General features: G+C 45.1%; 2 protein-coding genes across 4 annotated transcripts in view; one reads left to right on the forward strand and one right to left on the reverse strand.

Moving 5' to 3' along the window:
* arhgap35a (Rho GTPase activating protein 35a) overlaps positions 1–11,032 on the reverse strand; it is a 159,979-nt gene extending 148,947 nt beyond the window's left edge. Inside the window, exon 1 of one of the 3 annotated variants that reach the window (XM_078241732.1) lies at positions 10,893–11,032. The gene's annotated coding sequence lies outside the window, so the exon portion shown is untranslated. Of the gene's footprint in view, positions 1–10,448 lie in introns of all 3 variants that reach the window. The other 2 variants (XM_078241731.1, XM_078241733.1) reach the window with 2 other exon arrangements.
* A 5,559-nt stretch (positions 11,033–16,591) lies between these two features.
* Positions 16,592–20,554, forward strand: part of ap2s1 (adaptor related protein complex 2 subunit sigma 1) — a 59,110-nt gene continuing 55,147 nt past the window's right edge. The window contains exon 1 of the mRNA XM_078241786.1: positions 16,592–16,759. Within this exon, the coding sequence (XP_078097912.1) occupies positions 16,757–16,759 (3 nt within the window). The 5' untranslated portion in view covers positions 16,592–16,756. The remainder of the gene's footprint in view (positions 16,760–20,554) is intronic.

Raw genomic sequence — 20,554 nt, forward strand, 5'->3', positions numbered from 1 at the left:
GAAATATATTTAGGACTGTTTTTGGGCACAATACATGTTAGTGTTGTCAAGGAGTAAGGTCACACTAGATTTGATGAGTATGGAACCAAAATTGATTAACAAACCAGCTGTAAGGGGACATCTTGCATCGAGTGACCATCATACGAAATATCTAACCTCAATTCAGTGTTAAAATTCTCAGCTCTCAAGCAGAAGGTTGTGGATTCAACAATTACTCCAGATACCAAAGCACAAAATATAGTCTGAGTGAAGACTCCAGTGCTGCACTGATATGGGCTACATTGTCAGAGATACCACCTTGCAGATGAGACATTAAACCTGTCCTGGTAAGCAGATGGCAATACAATCCATGCCACTATTTCGAAGACCAGGTGTTTGCCCGGTGTCCTAACCAATACCTATCCCTCAAATAGCACTCAACAAGATAATCTCGTCAGAGTTCCCAATTTTTGCCAGGCACTTTCCAAGAGTAATTGGTTACTAAAGCAACAGAGTTGTTTTGTACGTAGATTTAAAACAGGCAAGAAATATAGAAAAATGCTACACTAAAAAACACTTGCAAGGGATATCAAATTGAATAGATATATTGACGAAGATTGGTGAGGAGCAACACAAGTCCACTAAATGCAAAAGCAGGAGGAGAAGATAATTAAAAAACAAGGAAATTACAGGCTTCTTAAATGACTAATTTGTATTTATCCTCACAGTAAAAGGAGAGAACAAAACATCAGTGCAAGACAACATACACACAGCCAAAGAGGAATATATATTTAGGAGTATCATAGAATCCTATAGTGCAGAAGGCGGCCATTCAACCCATCAAGTCTGCACTGACCACAATCCCATCCAGGCCCTATCCTCATAACCCCATGCATTGACCTTGCTAATCCCTCTGACGTTAAGGGGCAATTTAGCATGGCCAATGCACCTAACCTGCACATCTTTGGATTGTGGGAGGAAACCGGAGCACGTGGAGAAAACCCTCGCAGACACGGGGAGAATGTACAAACTCCACACAGACAGTGACCCAGGATGGGAATTGAACCTGGGTCCCTGGCACTGAGAGTAATGAAAGAAAAAGAAAATAATGGGACACGATACAGGCAAATCTGCAGGATCTAATGATTTCCATCCCAAGACATTAAAAAAGGCGAGGAAAAAAGGAGATCCATGATTTTGACATCATTTGTGGAGAAGTTAATGCAACCTACAATTAGTGGGCGAGTGCTTTGTCAAGTTTGATTAAAGATGAAACATGGATACAAGGGCAATTCATATCTGACGAATTAAGCTGAATGTTTGGGAAGCTCACGAATGGAGCAGATGAAGGAGGGTCTGTCAACGTTGTCTATCTGGGGGTAGGTTGGAATGTGGAGTTGAGGGCACAATTACATCAGCCATAATCTTATTAAATGTGGGAGCAGGCTTAAAAGGGCCAAATGTCCTACTCCAGCTCCTAGTTTGCACGTCCAGAAATCATTTAACACCTACACAAGATATTAGCAAAAAGGCAGAATTGGAGATGACCTCAACGTATTGATAATTGGTTGAGAAATAAATGACAGGGAATGTCCTCCGAGGATCTGCGCTGATGCCTCACTCTTTGCCATAGGGATCAATAACTTGGATGAAGGAATGCAGAGTCATTTGTAAACTTGGATATGCAACTAAGCTATGAAGCACAATAAGTTATGTAGCTGAGAGCTGGAAGTTACAAAGGGACACAGGCATAGTACAAGCAGCTAAGACAGTGGCTGATGGAGTTCAATGAAGAAGTGCAAGGTCACCCATTTTGGGTCCAAGAAAGACAAAACAAAGTATTTGTGTAAAGGTAAAATGAAGAATTGAGGAGGAAGAAAATAAGTTGCGCGAGAGAGAGTGCACAGATACACAAAGTAAATCAATTAGGCCAATGGAACATTGAACTTCATTGCAAGGGAGCTGGAATACAAAGGGGAGGAAGTTATGCTTCAGTTGTACAGAGCTTTCCTCACCCTAACTGGAGTACTGCATTCAATTTTTTGGCACGACATCTCAGGAAGGTGGGACATCAGCATGGATTGACCAAAATAATACCAGTGTTCAAAAGATTAAAATTTGAGGATAGGTTATTAAAAGGGAATACAACACAAATGTAATTAGACAGTTATGGGATGATCCAAGTTTACAAGACAGTTAAGGGATGATCTAATTGAATTGAGTAGTCAATTGGGTGGTTGTGAAGAAGCTGTCACCTAGTGGGGGAACTCTGGACAAAAAGGCATAAATCTTAAGTTTAAAGCTTGACCACGTAAGAGTGAATTTAACAAGTAAAGGGTACTGGAAGCTGCAAGCTCTATCCAGAAGACTGTGGATGCATGGTCAATTGAAATTTAAGACGGTGATAGATATTTTTTTTAAACGAGGCAAGGGATATGGATCAACAGCAGGTAAATGGAGTGGAGTGCAGGTTGCCTATGATTACACTCAAGTTGGAGGGGTTGAATGACTTATTCTGCTCCTAGATTCCAAAAGAGAAAGATCACCTATTCAGCTTTTGGGAGAGGGATAGGAAGGAGATGCAAAGCCATAATGCAGAACAATGTAAAAGCACTGAAGACTCTAACGACAGGTCATCTACCAACAATCTCAACCCTTTCTCTCTCCACAAATGCTGCCTGATCTATTTCCAGAATGGTTTTCCTCTTACTGCAGAACAATTCCAAGGCTGAAGAGTTTAGCAACCAAAACAAATAAATCAATGAATTGCAAGGTCCAGCAGTCTCAAGTTTTGGGAGCAGAGAACAGGGAAATCAATAAGTGATGAGTTAAACAGTCTAAGCCAACACACAAGCGCGTAAATATTCCAGCAATTACTTTGTCTGAACTGATCTATGACACTATAAGGAGAAGGTCTGAACAAATTTCTTAAAGCTGTTATCTTCCATACTCTTTGAAGAACTTTGGAAAGAATCCATTCCAAATGAGGACCAACCTGAACTCAAGTTTAGGGATGCATTGGAATTGCTAGCTCAAGTGGCATCAGGAGCTGACAGCACTAACACACCAAAAACCAAATTGCATGCAGTTACTAAATGATTTAAAAACAATGATTCAAAAATATATTAACTGATGCATTCAATTCCCCATTTTACTTCTTAACTCAATGACTCAACGTGGCAAGCTGTCCCCAAAAAATGCAATGCTGCATTCGGTGCACCCTGCCCCTCACAATCTTGAATGCCTAGTGCAGAAGAGGCCATTTGGACCATCGGGTCTGCACCGACCCGCTAAAAGAGCACCTATCCAAGCCCAATGCCCCACCCTAATCCAGCACATGGCTAATCCACCTAACCTGCACATCTTGGCCACTGAGGAATAATTTAGCATGGCCAATCCACCTAATCTACACATCTTTGGACATTCTCGGCTAGATACTGAGATCCTCATCAACGTGCACTAAGACCTAAACATTTTTTCAGCCCATGCCTGAATAAGTGCAAGAAACATTTGTGTCATACAAGTGCTAGGCAAAGACAATCTCTAACAGAGAATCTAACTACCATCCCTTAACATTTAATGGTATTACCATGACTGAAGCCCTCACTATCAACATCCTGGGGGGGGCTTAACATTGACCAGAAGCTGAACTGGACCAACCAGATAAATACTGTGGCTGCAAAAGCAGGTCAGAGGCTGGGAATTCTGCAGAGTGTAACTCACCTCCTAACTCCCCAAAGCCTATCTACCATCTAAAATGAAATATTCTCCACTTGCCTGGATGACTGCAACTCCTGCCTAGAAGAATACAACTCCAACAGCAGTCAAGTGGTTTGACACGATCTAGGACAAAGCAGCCGACTTGACTGACACGCCAGCCACCAGCTTCTATGTTAACTCCCTCCACCACCAACACAGTGGCAGCAGCCCATATCATCGGCAAGATGCAATGCAGAAACTCACCAAAGCTCCTTTGACAGTACCTTCCAAACCCGAGACCTCTACAACATCAAAGGACAAGGGCAGCAAATACACACAAACACCAATGCTGGTAAGTTCCCTGTCAAGTCACACAGCATCCTTCCTTCACTGTCAAAACAAAACAAAGAACAAAACAGCACAGGAACGGGCCCTTCGGCCCTCCAAGCCTGCGCCTTACTCTGTATCTAACTCCGTGCACCACTCATATGCCCAACTAGACCATTCATTTGTATCCCTCCATTCCCAGTCTGTTCATGTGGCTATCTTGATAAGTCTTAAACGATCCCAGCGTGTCCGCCTCAATCACCTTGCTTGGCAGTGCATTCCAGGCCCTCACCACCCTGTGTAAAATACATCCCCCTGACATCTGTGTTAAACCTTGCCCCCCCGCTCACCTTGAACCCGTGACCCCTTGTGTTCGTCACCTCTGACCTGGGAAAAAAGCTTCCCACTGTTCACCCTATCTATGCCCTTCATAATTTTATACACCTCTATTTGGTCGCCCCTCATCCTCCGTCTTTCCAGGGAGGACAACCCCAGTTTACCCAATCTCTCCTCATAGCCAAGACCCTCCATACCAGGCAACATCCAGGTAAACCTTCTCTGTACTCTGTCACTGGGTCAAAATCTTGGAATTCCCTCTCTAAGAGCACTGTGGGTGTTCCTGCCACACACTGACCCTGCGGTGGCCTACTTCCTTCAAAGGCAATTAGCGATGAGCAATAAATGCTTGCCTAGCCAGTGATGCCCATATTCTACGGATTAATAAACTTTAAAAATGCCATCCAACCTAATATCACTTCCTAGCTCTTGGTTTGTCGCCCTGCAAGTTAAACCGCGTTATCATACGCAAATTTTTAGATTTGAGGACAGCTTCTGCCTACACCACCCTCAATGAGCGAAAAATTTATCTTCAACTCCCCTGAAATCCTATCGATTATTTTAAATTTCTTCCCCCTGGTTACTGACCACCACAATAAGAGAAATAAAGCCTTCCTATGCATTCCAAGCCCCTCAATTTTATACACCTCAAGTTAAAATTTCCCCCAGTCTCCTCTGCTCCAAAGAAAACATCCCTAGCCTAACCAATTCTGACTCGCAGCTAAAGCCCTCCAGTTCTGGCAACATCTTTGTAAATCTCCTCTGCACTCTCACGAGTGTGATCACATCCTCCTAATAATGTAGTGACCAGAACTGTACACACTGCTCTGGTAAATAATCCAGGTTCATTAAATATTTTGCTTTCATCCCCTCTATCTTCTCTCTGTACGAGTTAAAATCAATTGACACGTAGAAATACACACGCTCATGACACGTTTGGTAGCATTCTCATCCCTCGCGAGTCAGTTGGGGGTGGAAATTGTTATGCTCTGAATAACTATTATTTGCTTTTCGTCATTCAAGGTCTGGAATAGGAATAGGAGTGCTCCGAAAGCTAATGGAATTTGCGACCAAATAAACCTATTGGACTTTAACCTGGCATTGTTAAAACTCTTACTGGAATAGAAAAGGCAGAGCGCCCCATGCCGCGAAGAAAATGCCCCCAACAAGGTAAGTTCCCTCACAATCCCAGAACACCCTCCCCAACGCCAAGAGAAGGACTGCGATGATTCAAGGCTGCTGCTCACACCACCTTTTCAAGGGGAATTAGGGATGGGAAACATATGCTGGCTGAGCCAGTGACAGCCACACCCCAAGAACAAATATGTTTTAAAAAATTGATTGTTTTTGCCTCAGGAGTATTCTCACACTAACTGTCCTTCCTCTGGGGTCTCTACTTGAGTTTCAAACTATACATCCATTAGCCAATGCAGGAGTCTAAAATTATGTTCGGAACAAAATTAGTCACATTAATCAGGTCCCCTTCAAGACTGTCGGCGTGATGGCACAGCACACGTAACAAGCAACTAAAATACCGCACTTAAACAGATTTTACACGTGGACAATGACACACTTAAAGCACTCACATTTCAGAAGACATTACATTCAATTTCAAGCGTTAACTCCAGATTAAGATTGAAAGCACCTTGTTAATTCACTAGTTGAAGCTTTAACCGAGAATAGATGCAGAGATTTAACGTTGCACATGTTCCTGTTCAACATTTCCATTATAAATGGAAACTCTCTAAACTTGAACATGGATACAAATGCTCTCCATTGGAGGTGCTGCATCACCACAAGAGACTGCGACATTCTGAATCAATAACCGTTTGTGTAGTGTTGAAGGCAGCTTAAGGTGAGAATTGAACAATCTTGGACACAGAAAAGGTGATACAGATGTGGAACAGGGAATGTGAAAGGTAGGAATGGACAGAGGGGAGACGAAGCACGTCAGGTCGGGTGTAGCGACAGATACAGACAATTTTTGGGAGTAGAGGTTGTTTTCGTAATTGATCAGACGCAGGGACAGAAGCTGAGGACGGGGTCACCATGCCAAAGTTCAGTCGCATTCATTCACAAACCTCGAAGGGAAGGAAGCAACCTCCTCTGCCCCACGCAGATGGGAAGGCACAAGAACACCACAGTATAGAACATCACGGCGCAGTACAGGCCCTTCGGACCTCGATGTTGCGCCGACCTGTGAAACCAATCTAAAGCCCATCTAACCTACACTATTCCAATATCATCCATATGTTTATCCAATGACCATTTAAATGCTCTTAATGTTGGCGAGTCCACTACTGTTGCAGGCAGGGCATTCCATGTCCTTACTACTCTCTGAGTGGAGAACCTACCTCTGACATCTGTCCTATATCTATCACCCCTCAATTTAAAGCTATGTCCCCTCGTGCTGGCTATCACCATCTGAGGAAAAAGGCTCTCACTATCCACCCTATCTAATCCTCTGATCATCTTGTATGCCTCTATTAAGTCACCTCTTGACCGCCTTCTCTCTAACGAAAACAACCTCAAGTCCCTCAGCCTTTCCTCATAAGACCTTCCCACCATACCAGGCAACATCCTAGTAAATCTCCTCTGCACCCTTTCCAATACTTCCACAACCTTGTCATGACAGACATCTGATTCCTGCACCCCCCAAGCCCTCCTCCAAATCCATGGGTATTATTGTATCATTCAGTTAGCAAATCCCTCCTGATTACAAGACGAAGATCAAGAAATCACAATGGAGTAAATTATGCATGTCACAATGCACAGTGGGCTGATCAAATCCAACATCACTAATTCCTTATTTTAAATTCACCCACTGATTAAAATTAGCAATGATACTTTTTTTGCACTCGCAATTGACAGAACTTCAAACATTAATTCATTATAACACTCTTAAAATATGACAAACACGTTGCAACATGGTTATTTTTGGTCTAATTGATTTTTGAATATCAAACTCTGATCTCCAAGAATTTAACTTAAAAAGATCAAGTATGAATCTTCACGTCAAATCAGCAGCAGCAAATGCTAAGATCGATCTTTGAAGATTACAAATGATCTATAATTTCAGAATGGAGCAGAGCCTGCGATTGGAGGATGGTTCCTGTCTGCAACTCCTGCTGCATAAACATTCATTAGTGTATTTTTCTCTTCCCCTGGAGATGTAAAGGGGTGGGAGGAAAGAAGAAAGGAAGAGAAGTTGGAAAGATGGAGAAAAATGGGACCCAGGGACAACTGAACAAAAATTTCTACAGCCCAATTATTAGGAAAAAAAATTAAAACTGACCCCTCCTTCCACTGAAAGCTTCAATTCTTACAGGGCAACGGTTCTCTGGCCGCTAACAAGGTCATTCCAGATGCACAAGAACCGCCAGGGAACTTCTGCAGCCTATTCATTCGCATCGGTCATCACAGTGCTCTCCTCATCCGATGTCTGCACACACCCATGTTTCACTGGATAGCAGCAGCTACCCGAATTACTCTGCCTCACCAAAAGGACACCTGCTGTCATGACGAAGGGATAACTCAACAGACCAGTAATCAAACCTGGGCCTAACTTGAGTCATAATGATTGCCACCAAGAAAAATTATGACTAAGGTTTGGTGAGAGGGGGGGGGGGTAAATCTTGCACACTGGACACCAATCTTTTACTGCCTTAGAATGAGATAGGTAGGCAGATTCAATTTATGATCTCAACCCTTTGACCTCTTACTGCCCTGTAAAACACGTAGCTATTCTCTCCACACTACTTTGCTGAATCACGTAAACAGAGTCAGCCACCCTCACCCTACAAGACACGATAAACCAGAAATCAGCCATTTGGATGAGCACCACGGACATGTGCTTTAACGCAAAGGATACCAAACATGTCAAGACATATTCCATTACTACTCAAAAAAAAGGGGGGAGGAGGAGGGTTCAGATGGAGTTTGCAGACTTGAAGTCACTGCTTAAATACAGTGTACACCGCGCTCATTAAAAAAAAACAGAAAGCACTATATCCGTGACCGTGCAACGTTTAATGTCAGAATATACATGCGATTTGGATGGAGGAAGGGGGGAAAAAAAACCACCCTTTTCAAGCCAAAACAACAGTCCCTGTTTCAGTCTTGAACCTCCCTAGACTTCTGAGTGCAGTAAATTGCCCAAGAACTTCACATCCAAGATAATCAAGGATTCATTACTGAGATACAATTACTCCCATACACATTGAGTTTTTTTTTCATTCCTTAATACCCTGACGCAGCAAACACCAAAGTCTGTAAAATGTATTTTAAATATATGCGTATGTGTGGCAGTTGACTGCAATAACATTATACAATTATATGGAAACATATATTTAAAACAAATCTGCAAAAGTAGTAAAAAAAAAATATCCAAAACAGATAAAATCTTAAGAAAAAACTTCCCTGACACAACCCGGCCAAAATGCTCAAGATTAAATCTGGCAAGAGTAACATGTCCGTTCCTTTTATTTCTCCAAACAAACAATAAGAGGGAAATTATTTCTCCAGCATGTTTTGACACAAGGGCACCTCGCTCAACCAAGTCCACAAAATTTTAACCTTCCTCTCATGAAGTCCATGTCACAAACCACCCCCAACACCCACCCCCTCCCCCCCAAAAAGATTTTTTTTTTAAAAAACCAAAACCCTCCTGAAATATTTCCAACAAAATAAAGGTTGGGAGGCCAAAATCAAGAGGGGGAGGGGGAGACTTGGAATGCAAAACAAGACTCCAATAATGAGGAAAAAAGATTGAGGGTTAAAGCAAAAGAGGGGGGAATGATTGAGGGTGGGAGCGAAGAGAGGGGAAAAGATTGAGGGTGGAAGCAAAGAGAAGGGAAAAGATTGAGGATGGGAGCAAAAGAGGGGGAAAAGATTGATGGTGGAAGCAAAAGAGGGGGAAAGATTGATGGTGGAAGCAAAAGAGGGGGAAGGATTGATGGTGGAAGCAAAAGAGGGGGAAGATTGAGGGTGGGAGCGAAGAGAGGGGAAAAGATTGAGGGTGGGAGCAAAAGAGGGGGAAAAGATTGATGGTGGAAGCAAAAGAGGGGGAAAGATTGATGGTGGAAGCAAAAGAGGGGAAAAGATTGAGGGTGGAAGCAAAGAGAAGGGAAAAGATTGAGGATGGGAGCAAAAGAGGGGGAAAAGATTGATGGTGGAAGCAAAAGAGGGGGAAGATTGATGGTGGAAGCAAAAGAGGGGGAAGATTGAGGGTGGGAGCGAAGAGAGGGGAAAAGATTGAGGGTGGGAGCAAAAGAGGGGGAAAGATTGAGGGTGGGAGCAAAAGAGGGGGAAAGATTGAGGGTGGGAGCAAAAGAGGGGGAAAAGATTGAGGGTGGGAGCAAAAGAGGGGGAAAAGATTGAGGGTGGGAGCAAAAGAGGGGGAAAAGATTGAGGGTGGGAGCAAAAGAGGGGGAAAAGATTGAGGGTGGGAGCAAAAGAGGGGGAAAAGATTGAGGGTGGGAGCAAAAGAGGGGGAAAAGATTGAGGGTGGGAGCAAAAGAGGGGGAAAAGATTGAGGATGGGAGCAAATGAGGGGGAAAAGATTGAGGGTGGGAGCAAAAGAGGGGGAAAAGATTGAGGGTGGGAGCAAAAGAGGGGGAAAAGATTGAGGGTGGGAGCAAAAGAGGGGGAAAAGATTGAGGGTGGGAGCAAAAGAGGGGGAAAGATTGAGGGTGGGAGCGAAGAGAGGGGGAAAGATTGAGGGTGGGAGCGAAGAGAGGGGGAAAGATTGAGGGTGGAAGCAAAAGAGAGGGGGAAAGATTGAGGGTGGAAGCAAAAGAGGGGGCAAAGGGTGAAAGCAAAAAGAGAGAAAGATTGAGGGTGGAAGCAAAAAGAGAGGGGTAAAGAGATTGAGGGTGGGAGCAAAAGAGAAAGATTGAGGGTGGAAGCAAAAGAGGGAGAGAAAGATTTGAGGGTGGAAGCAAGAGAGAGGGGGAAAAGATTGAGAGGAGAAAAGATTGAGGGTGGAAGCAAGAGAGAGAGGGGAAAAGATTGAGGGTGGAAGCAACGAAAGAGAAAGACTGAGGGTGAAAGCCAAAAGAGAAAGATTGAGAGTGGAAGCAAAAAGAGAAGAAAAAAATCTAACCTACCTTGGCTTTCCTCCCACTGGGGATAAGAGACATTGGTTCCTGGGGATTATTTTGTTTTAATTTTAATGGTCAGCAGACATCTTGTTTTCCTCAGGTTAGATTTGGAGGAAAGGGGGGAGGGAGGAGAGGGAATTTGTGTGGATTAAAGTGATAGGGTTTCTCTCCCCCTTTTTGCTTGGCCTTTTGCGCTCTCCTGCTGGAAAAGTCTAGGACTGGGCAGAAATGGCGGATGTTTCTCCCGTACTCTTCCTCCCCTTCACCAACTTTTTTTCTCCTCGGCTGCTGCTGCTGCTGCTTCCCCCCCAGGAGTAGACATCGCCCATGATGCTTCTTCTCTACACCGCCATGGAGGCGCTCTGGCTCGGCGGGGGTCAGGTGATTCCTTTCCTCTTAAAAAAAAATTATTATTCTAAAACATGAACAAAATCCACCTCACGCACGCACCATTCGTTAGGCCGCGCCCGATTTTCACTCAAAAATGTCGACCGACGGCCGCGACCGCCTCAACTTTCCCCTCAAAAAATAAAAAGAAATCTCTTCACCACAATAAGATTTTTTTCTCTTCTCTGTTTCGCCCGCACCGGCCAACCCAACTTGATGGGTTTTATTTTCCCCGCCCCCTTCGTCCTCCATGATTGGTCAGTATTGCCGGAATAGCCCGTCCGATTGGTCGACACTCACGTCAATCACACCCGCCCCCCACCAGGGAGCAGCACTTTAGGTTGCGCCCGTCCGAGGCGCGGTTGCAGCTCAAGACAGGAAGTGGTTTCCCCGGCGCCGCCGGACCGGACGTGGTGAGGTGGATTGCGCCAGGGGCACGTTGGGAATTGTAGTCCTCTGCCTGACCATTGGAGCCATCAATACTTATGTCGATTTAATCCATTCAAAGGTAACGACTTCAATGGAATTGACTCTCCTGGTGTGGAACATTCAAACATTTAAGATTGACTGCTTTAGGATGGCTTTGATTTGATTGATTGATTTATTATTGTCACATATATTGGGATACAGTGAAAAGTATTCTGCAACCTCCTTTCCTTCTCTAACACTCCATTCTGCACCCTCTCCTTCCCTAAATCTACATTCTGCACCCTCTCCTTTCCTTCTCTAACACTCCATTCTGCACTCTCTCCTTTCCTTCTCTAACACTCCATTCTGCACTCTCTCCTTTCCTTCTCTCACTCTCCATTCTGCACCCTCTCCTTTCCTTCTCTCACTCTCCATTCTGCACCCTCTCCTTTCCTTCTCTAACACTCCATTCTGCACTCTCTCCTTTCTTTCTCTATGAACGGTATGCTTTGTCTGTGTAGCGCGCAAGAAACAATACTTTTCACTGTACCCCAATACACGTGACAATAAAAAATCAAAAAGCCAAAAGGGAAAATGCTGGAAAATCTCAGCAGGTCTGGCAGCATCTCTAAGGAGAGAAAAGAGCTGACGTTTCAAGTCCAGATGACCCTTTGTCAAAGTTGACAAAGCTGTCAAATCAAAAAGCATTGTTTCTTGCGTGCTTTCCAGACAAAGCAAACAAAACAGACAAAGGCTTGAATTTTTTAAAAATTCATTATATATTTGAAGTCTATTTATTAGTGTCACTTACATTAACACTGCAATGAAGTTACTATGAAAATCCCCGAGTCACCACACTCCGGTGCCCGTTCGGGTACACTGAGGGTGAATTTAGCACGGCCAATGCACCCTAACCAGCACGTATTTCGGACTGTGGGAGGAAACCGGAGCCCCCGGAGGAAACCCACGCAGACACGGGGAGAACGTGCAGACTCCGCACAGACAGTGACCCAAGCTGGGAATTGAACCCGGGTCCCTGGTGTTGAGCGGGCGCAGTGCTAACCTCTGTGCCGCTGTGCTGCCCTTGTTTTTGTGCGCTCTACAGACAAAGCGTACAAAGCATACAAAACAGACAAAGGCTTGAATTCTGAAGAAATTAAGAAGGTTTTTACATTATCTGGGGTTGCATGTGTTATTTTTTGATTTGATTTATTATTGTCACGTCTTGGGATACAGTGAAAATATTGTTTCTTGCACGCTGTACTGGCAAAACACATAAAGCAGACAAAGGCTTGAATTAAACAGAAATTAAAAAGCTTTTTTAATTATCTTGGTTTGCATGTGTTATTTTTTGATTTAATTTATTATTGCCACATGTATTTGTATAGTGTTGTTTCTTGCGCACTGTACAGACAAAGCATACTGTTCATAGAGCACATAGGGGAGAAGGAATGGATAGGGTGCAGAATATAATGTTGCAGTGATAGGTAGGGTGAAGAGAAAGATCGGCTTAATATGTGATAGGACCATTCATATCAACCCAAATGTGTGGAATTCACTGCCACAGAAAGTAGTTGAGGCCAAAACATTGTCTGATTTGAAGAAGAAATTAGATATAGCTCTTGGGGCTAAAGGGATCAAGGGATATGGGGGGAGAAGGGGGTCTCAGTATATTGAATTTGATAATGAGCCATGATCAAAATGAATGGTGGAGCAGGCTTGCACGGCTGAATGGCCTATTCCTGCTTTTAGTTTCTATTTAAGAGTCTGATGCCCACTGCCTCGGCAAAGCAGCCAGCATAATTAAGGACCCCACGCATCCTGGACATTCTCTCTTCCTCCTCCTTCTGTCGGGAAAAAGATACAAAGGTCTGAGGTCACATACCAACCGACTCAAGAACAGCTTCTTCCTTGCTGTTGTCAGACTTTTGAATGGACCTACCTCGCATTAAGTTGATCTTTCTCTACACCCTAGCTGTGACTGTAACGCTACATTCTGCACTCTCTCCTTTCCTACTCTATGAATCGTATGCTTTGAATAGCGTGCAAGAAACAATACTTTTCACTGTCTGCTAATACATGTGACAATAATAAATCAAATCAAATCAGAATCAAACAGCAGGGAGGAAGAGATTTAAAATGAGTATTATTAGAAAGTTTAACAGAGTTAGAGTTCAGTTTTAAGAGCATAGAGTGAGAGTAAAAGATAGAGTTCGAGGCTATGCAGGGGACATCTTGGAAGAAGTCACCTCGCTACAGCGCCATCATTTTTTTAAAAGATGGAACTGAGCCAAGGCTGTCACTTCCAGTTTTACATCTTCCATGAGCAAATTTTTCTTTTATTAATGTTGTGGGATGTGAGCGTCACTGGATGGGCCTACATCTATTGCTCATCCCTAACTGCCCTCTGTTTCTGAAGACATCTGAAAGTCCACCCATTGCTGTGGCTCTAGATTCACATGTAGGCCAGACCGGGTAAGGATGGCAGACTTCCTTCCCTGAAGGACATTCATGAACCAGATGGGTTTTAAAAAAAAATGACAATAGACAATGGTTTCATGGTCAACAACAGACTTTTAATTCCACATTTTATATTGAATTCAAACTTCACCACTCACCTTGGTGGCATTTGAACCTGGGTCCCCAGATCTTGCTCTGGGTCACTGGATTACTAGTCCATTGACTCTGTCTACACTTCCCGCTGCCTCGGAAAAGAGGCCAGCATAATTAAGGACCCCACGCACCCCGGACATTCTCTCTTCCGCCTTCTTCCATGGAGAAAAAGATACAAAAATCTGAGAACACGTACCAACTGACTCAAGAACAGATTCTTTCCTGCTGCCATCAGACTTTTGAAATGGAACTACCATGTATGATGCGCTATCAATAAGGCGAAAGACTACCAATATGCCAATATAAGTGTAGGCTTTTATTCACAACAGAATCAGGAGCAGATCCCAACAAATAACCAACCTGGACTGAACAAGGGGGAGGAGACAGCTACCTTTGTACTAGGTGCCGAGGGGAGGAACCAAACTGGAAGGGGATGTGTCCAGGTATGACAAACACACACAACGGTGGTCCATATAGGACAAAGGTACAACTGAGGTCCACCACAATGTATTAAACTGATCTTTCTCTATTCTAGCTTTAGTTGTATAGCTGCAACACCATACTCTGCACCCTCTTCTTTCCCGCTCCCCTATGTACTCTATGAATGGTATGCTTTGCCCGTATAGTGCGCAAGAAGCGCAATACATGTGACAATAATAAATCAAATCAAATTCAAGCAAACCTGCACATCCAAAGATGTGAATCCAAAAGGTGGATTGGCCAATGCTAAATTGCTCCTTGGTATCAGAGTAAATACGCGGGTAACGGGGATAGGGCCTGGGTGGGATTATTGTCGGTGCAGGCTCGATGGGCGGAATGGCCTCCTTCTGCGCTGCAGGAATTCTATGATTCCCATCCAAACATTTAAGCTTCACTGATTGACTGCTTTGGCACAGCTTGAATTAAAAATACTTAAAGATTTTTGAATTATCTGGGGTTGCGTGTGCTTCTTTTTGCACCTTCCAGTGGAAAGCTCTTGTGATGTGTCCTGTTATGTGCCCAAGGGAAGTCTGATAATAAAGACTTGATTGTATTCTATGGGGGTAGCACAGTGGTTAGAACTACTACCTCGCAGCGCTAGAGACCCGGGTTCGATCCCTGGCTTGGGTGACTGTCTGTGCGGTGTTTGCACATTCTCCCCCATGTCTGCAATGGTTACCTTCACGTGCTCTAGAGATTTGGAGATTAGGTGGATTGGCCATGTTAAATTGCCCCTTGGTATCCAAAGATATGTCAGATAATTGAATTGGCTATGCTAAATTGCCTCTTCGTGTCCAAAGGTGTGCAGGTTAGGTGGATCGGCCATGCTAAATTCTTCCTCAGTGTCCCAAGATGTGCTTTCTTCATCGACAGTCTACTCAGAAGCAAAGCTATCTCACTTGACACAACATCTGTGCTGAAGTGTCCAAAGACGTGAAGTTAGGTGGATTGGCCATGCTAAATTGCCCTTTAGTGTCCCAAGATGTGCAGGTTAGGTGGATGGGCTATGCTAAATTGTCCCTTAGTGTCCAAAGGTGTGCAGGTTAGGTGGATTAGCCATGCTAAATTGTCCCTTAGTGTCCAAAGATGTGCGGGTTAGGTGGATTGGCCATGCTAAATTGTCCCTTAGTGTCCAAAGATGTGCGGGTTAGGTGGATTAGCTATGCTAAATTGTCCCTTAGTGTCCAAAGATGTGGAGGTTAGGGTGCATTAGCCGTGCTAAATTCTCCCTCAGTTTTACCCGAACAAGCGCCGGAGTGTGGCGACGAGGGGATTTTCACAGTAACTTCGTTGCAGTGTTAATGTAAGCCTTACTTGTGACACTGATAAATAAACTTTAGTAAGAAGTTTAACAACACCAGGTTAAAGTCCAACAGGTTTATTTGGTAGCAAAAGCCACACAAGCTTTCGGAGCTCCAAGCCCCTTCTTCAGGTGAGTGGGAATTCTGTTCACAAACAGGGCATATAAAGACACAGACTCAATTTGCATGAATAATGGTTGGAATGCGAATACTTACAGCTAATCAAGTCTTTAAGAAACAAACAACGTGAGTGGAGAGAGCATCAAGACAGGCTAAAAAGATGTGTATTGTCTCCAGACAAGACAGCCAGTGAAACTCTGCAGGTCCAGGCAAGCTGTGGGGGTTACAAATAGTGTGACATGAACCCAATATCCCGGTTGAGGCCATCCTCGTGTGTGCAGAACTTGGCTATCAGTTTCTGCTCAGCGACTCTGCGCTGTCGTGTGCAGAGTCGCTGAGCAGAAGCTGATAGCCAAGTTCCGCACACACGAGGATGGCCTCAACCGGGATATTGGGTTCATGTCACACTATTTGTAACCCCCACAGCTTGCCTGGACCTGCAGAGTTTCACTGGCTGTCTTGTCTGGAGACAATACACATCTTTTTAGCCTGTCTTGATGCTCTCTCCACTCACGTTGTTTGTTTCTTAAAGACTTGATTAGCTGTAAGTATTCGCATTCCAACCATTATTCATGCAAATTGAGTCTGTGTCTTTATATGCCCTGTTTGTGAACAGAATTCCCACTCACCTGAAGAAGGGGCCTGGAGCTCCGAAAGCTTGTGTGGCTTTTGCTACCAAATAAACCTGTTGGACTTTAACCTGGTGTTGTTAAACTTCTTACTGTGTTTACCCCAGTCCAACGCCGGCATCTCCACATCAAAATAAACTTTAAGCAGAGGAAGGAGGGAAGAAACAGGAAGGAAAGAACTACATTTCCCAGCGTGCCCCGGGAGGGGTTTGCGCAGGCGCAGTGAGGGGCTGCGGCTGCTGACGGACAGCGGCGGCTGAAGCGGGAGAAAAAGCGCCGCTTCTCAAATAAAACATCACAAAATATAAAAGATAAAGGCCTGAAACACCGGGCTGTGTCAGAGAGAATCGCGGACAGTCCCCAAAGGAGTGTCGCCATGGTAAGTGCTGATTGCATTAACCTTCTGGAAGGAATTGAATGCAGGATGAGGCCTAAACTCAGCTCAGCCACTGAAGAGGGGGGGGGTCTCTCTCCCCGCCTCTCTCTCGCTGCCTCTCTTTCCTCCCCCCCTCTCTCCCCCCCCTCCCCCTCTCTCCCTCCCCCCCCCTCTCTCCCTCCCCCCCCCTCTCTCCCTCCCCCCCCCTCTCTCCCTCCCCCCCCTCTCTCCCTCCCCCCCCCTCTCTCCCTCCCCCCCCCCTCTCTCCCTCCCCCCCCCCTCTCTCCCTCCCCCCCCCCTCTCTCCCTCCCCCTTCTCTCTCTCTCTCTCTCTCCCTCCCTCTCTCTCTCTCTCTCCCTCCCTCTCTCTCTCTCTCTCTCCCTCTCTCCATCTAATTCAATAAAAATTCCACCCCCTCCCAGTGGCAGCTCAATCCTCAGAAAGCAAAACTTAGCATTTTGTTCTCTAATCATTGCAGTGGCGATTACAAGAAGATTTTTGTCATGTTTCTCTTGCCAAAAAAACACCCATTTTAAGGGGGAGGAAAGGGGGTTATATTTTAATTTTTAATTTCAATCACGTTTCGAAATCACAGAATTTCTACGGTGCAGGAGGGGGCCATTCGGCCCTTCGTGTCTGCACCGACAACAATCCCACCCAGGCCCTATCCCCATAATCCCACCTATTTACCCTGCTAGTCCCTCTAACCTATGCATCCCAGGACACGAAGGGGCAATTTAGCACAGCCAATCTACCTGACCCGCACATCTTTGGACTGTGGGAGGAAACCGGTGCACCCGGGGAAAACCCACGCAGACACGGGGAGAATGTACAGACTCCGCACAGACAGTGATCCAAGCTGGGAATCGAACCCAGGTCCCTGGCGCTGTGAGGCAGCAGTACTAACCACTGTGCCGCCGTGCTTCTGTGGAGAAGTTTGAAGTTTATTTTATTGGTGTCACAAGTACGCTTACATTAATACTGCAATCAACCATGGCCATAATGGATGGAGGAGCAGGTTTGAAGGGCCAAATGACCTACTCCCGCTTCTATTTTTTGTGTTTCTGATGAAGGTACTGTGAAATACCCCCAGGTGCCCCACACCGGCGCCTGTTTGGGTACACTGAGGGAGAATTTAGCATGGCCAATGCAGCTAACCAGCACGTCTTTCAGACTGTGGGAGGAAATCAGCCATGATCATAATGAATGGCGGGGCAGGCTTGAAGGGCCCAATGGCCTACTCCCGCTCCTATTTTCTATGTTTCTGATAAAGTAACTGTGAAAAATCCCCTACCCCCAAGGGAGAAAATGCTGGAAAATCTCAGCAGGTCTGGCAGCATCTGTAAGGAGAGGAAAGAGCTGACGTTTCAAGTCCAAAAGACCCTTTGTCAAAGCTAGTCGCCACACTCTGGATCCTGTTCAGGTACACTGAGGGAGAATTTAGCATGGTCAATCCACCTAACCAGCACGTCTTTGGGACCACGGGAGGAAACCGGAGCACCCGGAGGAAACCCACACAGAAACGGAGAGAACGTGCAAACTCTGCACATACAGTGACGCAAGCCGAGAACTGAACCCAGGGTCCCTGGTGCTGTGAAAAAAGACAGCAAAGTGGCGCAGCGGACGTGTGCTGTACTGATAATTCAGAGGTTGCTGCATCGAAGCCATCCTCTGCTACTTTCTGTTAGCGATGATAACAAAACTACTTCATGGCAATTCTGCAGCTTTTACGTGGAATGTGCAGGCATTTACATTGGATCCTCTTTTAAAAGCCTCTACGGAGGGATCTCCCCCAATTACGTCGGGGACCTGGGGTGGAGGGTGATGCATGCAGCAGTGCCGCACAACCGTAGGATTCACTGGTTCACGGGCTCCGAAGACTGCCCTTTCTGCGGCCTTGTGGAGTCCGTGGACTATGTCTATGTTGTGTGTCTTAGGCTGCACTCCCTTTATGTTTTCCTAAAGAACCTTTTATTGATGTTTTGTTTGCACTTCAGTCCCACGCTCCTGATCTACGGACACCCAGTGCGGAGAGGGGAGGGTCGGGATGGCGACCTCCTCGTGAACCTGGGCCTGGTGAAACGCGCCATTTACCGGTCCAGGCAGCGGGCGATCGAGGGGGCCGTCCATCCTGACTGCCTGCCCCTCTACCGCGGCTACGTTCGCGGCCAGGTGTCCCTGGAGAGGGAGCATGCAGTGTCCACGGGCGTGGTTGACGCCTTCCTCGCCCGTTGGGCACCGCAGGGGTTGGGGTGCATTATTGACCCTGACAATCACATTTTAATTTGATGTTTTTAAGTTTCCTTTGTACTTTGATTTCTGTTCGGGCTGTTCCCCCTCCTTTTGGGGAGCTGCCCCTTTTACTTTGTCCCGACTTAATCTGAGTTTGTTTATTTGGTTTGACCTAAAAAGAGGGCAGTAGTAGTGGACTCGTCAACATTAAGAGCGTTCAAATGGTTATTGGATAAACATATGGATGATATTGGAATAGTGTAGGTTAGATGGGCTTTAGATTGGTTTCACTGGTCGGCGCAACATCAAGGGCCGAAGGGCCTGTACTGCGCTGTAATGTTCTAGGACCTGGGTACAGACTCGATTGGCCAAATGGCCTCCTCCTACATTGTGGGGATTCTGTGATTTTTATGATTGTTCTGCGCTTTCAGCTGTGTCATTCTTGGAATAAAGGAGCAAGCGCAAATTTCATTTTCTGTTGAGCCCAGTCTTGTCTCTCTCTGGATCAAGTTTTGGAAAGGGTATCCATAAAAAGACAAGTTGACATTTCAGGAATGCACTGTACTGCAGAACGTCCGGTCCAAGAAATGAGCTTGTCATTTCCTTAGGACTTGTGTATTTCCAGCATTTTCTACAAGAAAGAAAATAAATTAATGTCTTGGGAGTAGATTCTGCATCGGAAATGTGACAAGCGAATGAGATGTCACTAAGAAAAAGTGAAGAGCACGACAATATTAAGGGAAATTTGATTTAGATTCATAGTTTCGGAGAGAAAAGAGCTGACGTTTCGAGTCCAGATGACCCTTTGTCAACTTTGACAAAGGGTCATCTGGACTCGAAACGTCAGCTCTTTTCTCTCCTTCCAGATGCTGCCAGACCCGCTGAGATTTTTCAGCATTTTTTCTTTTGGTTTCAGATTCCAGCATCCGCAGTAATATGCTTTTATTCATAGATTCGGAGATGTTTACAGCACAGAAGGAGGTCATTTGGCCCAATGTGACAACCTCAGTGCATGGTATGATGTGATCTGATCATAAATTCACAAAAGAAAGCAACAAATGGTTTTAATAGCCAATTAGCAGATTTGGAAGGTGCGTAACTTGCTTTACACAGTAAGAAGTCTCACAACACCAGGTTAAAGTCCAACAGGTTTATTTGGTAGCAAAAGCCACACAAGCTTTCGGAGCGCTGCTCCTTTGTCAGGTAAGTGGGAGTTCTGTTCACAAACAGGGCCTATAAAGACATGAACTCAATTTACAAAATACTGGTTGGAATGCGAGTCTTTACAGGTAATCAAGTCTTAAAGGTACAGGCAATGTGAGTGGAGGGTAAATCACAGGTTAAAGAGATGTGTATTGTCTCCAGACAGGACAGTTAGTGAGATTTTGCGAGTCATGGGGGTTACAGATAGTGTGACATGAACCCAAGATCCCGGTTGAGGACGTCCTCGTGTGTGCGGAACTTGGCTATCAGTCTCTGCTCGGCAACTGTGTTGTCATGTGTCGTGAAGGCCGCCTTGGAGAACGCAACGTTACCCTTCGGGTAAGCATTCTCCAAGGCGGCCTA

This window comes from Mustelus asterias, chromosome 24 (assembly GCF_964213995.1).
Source record: "Mustelus asterias chromosome 24, sMusAst1.hap1.1, whole genome shotgun sequence".
Taxonomy (NCBI): domain Eukaryota; kingdom Metazoa; phylum Chordata; class Chondrichthyes; order Carcharhiniformes; family Triakidae; genus Mustelus; species Mustelus asterias.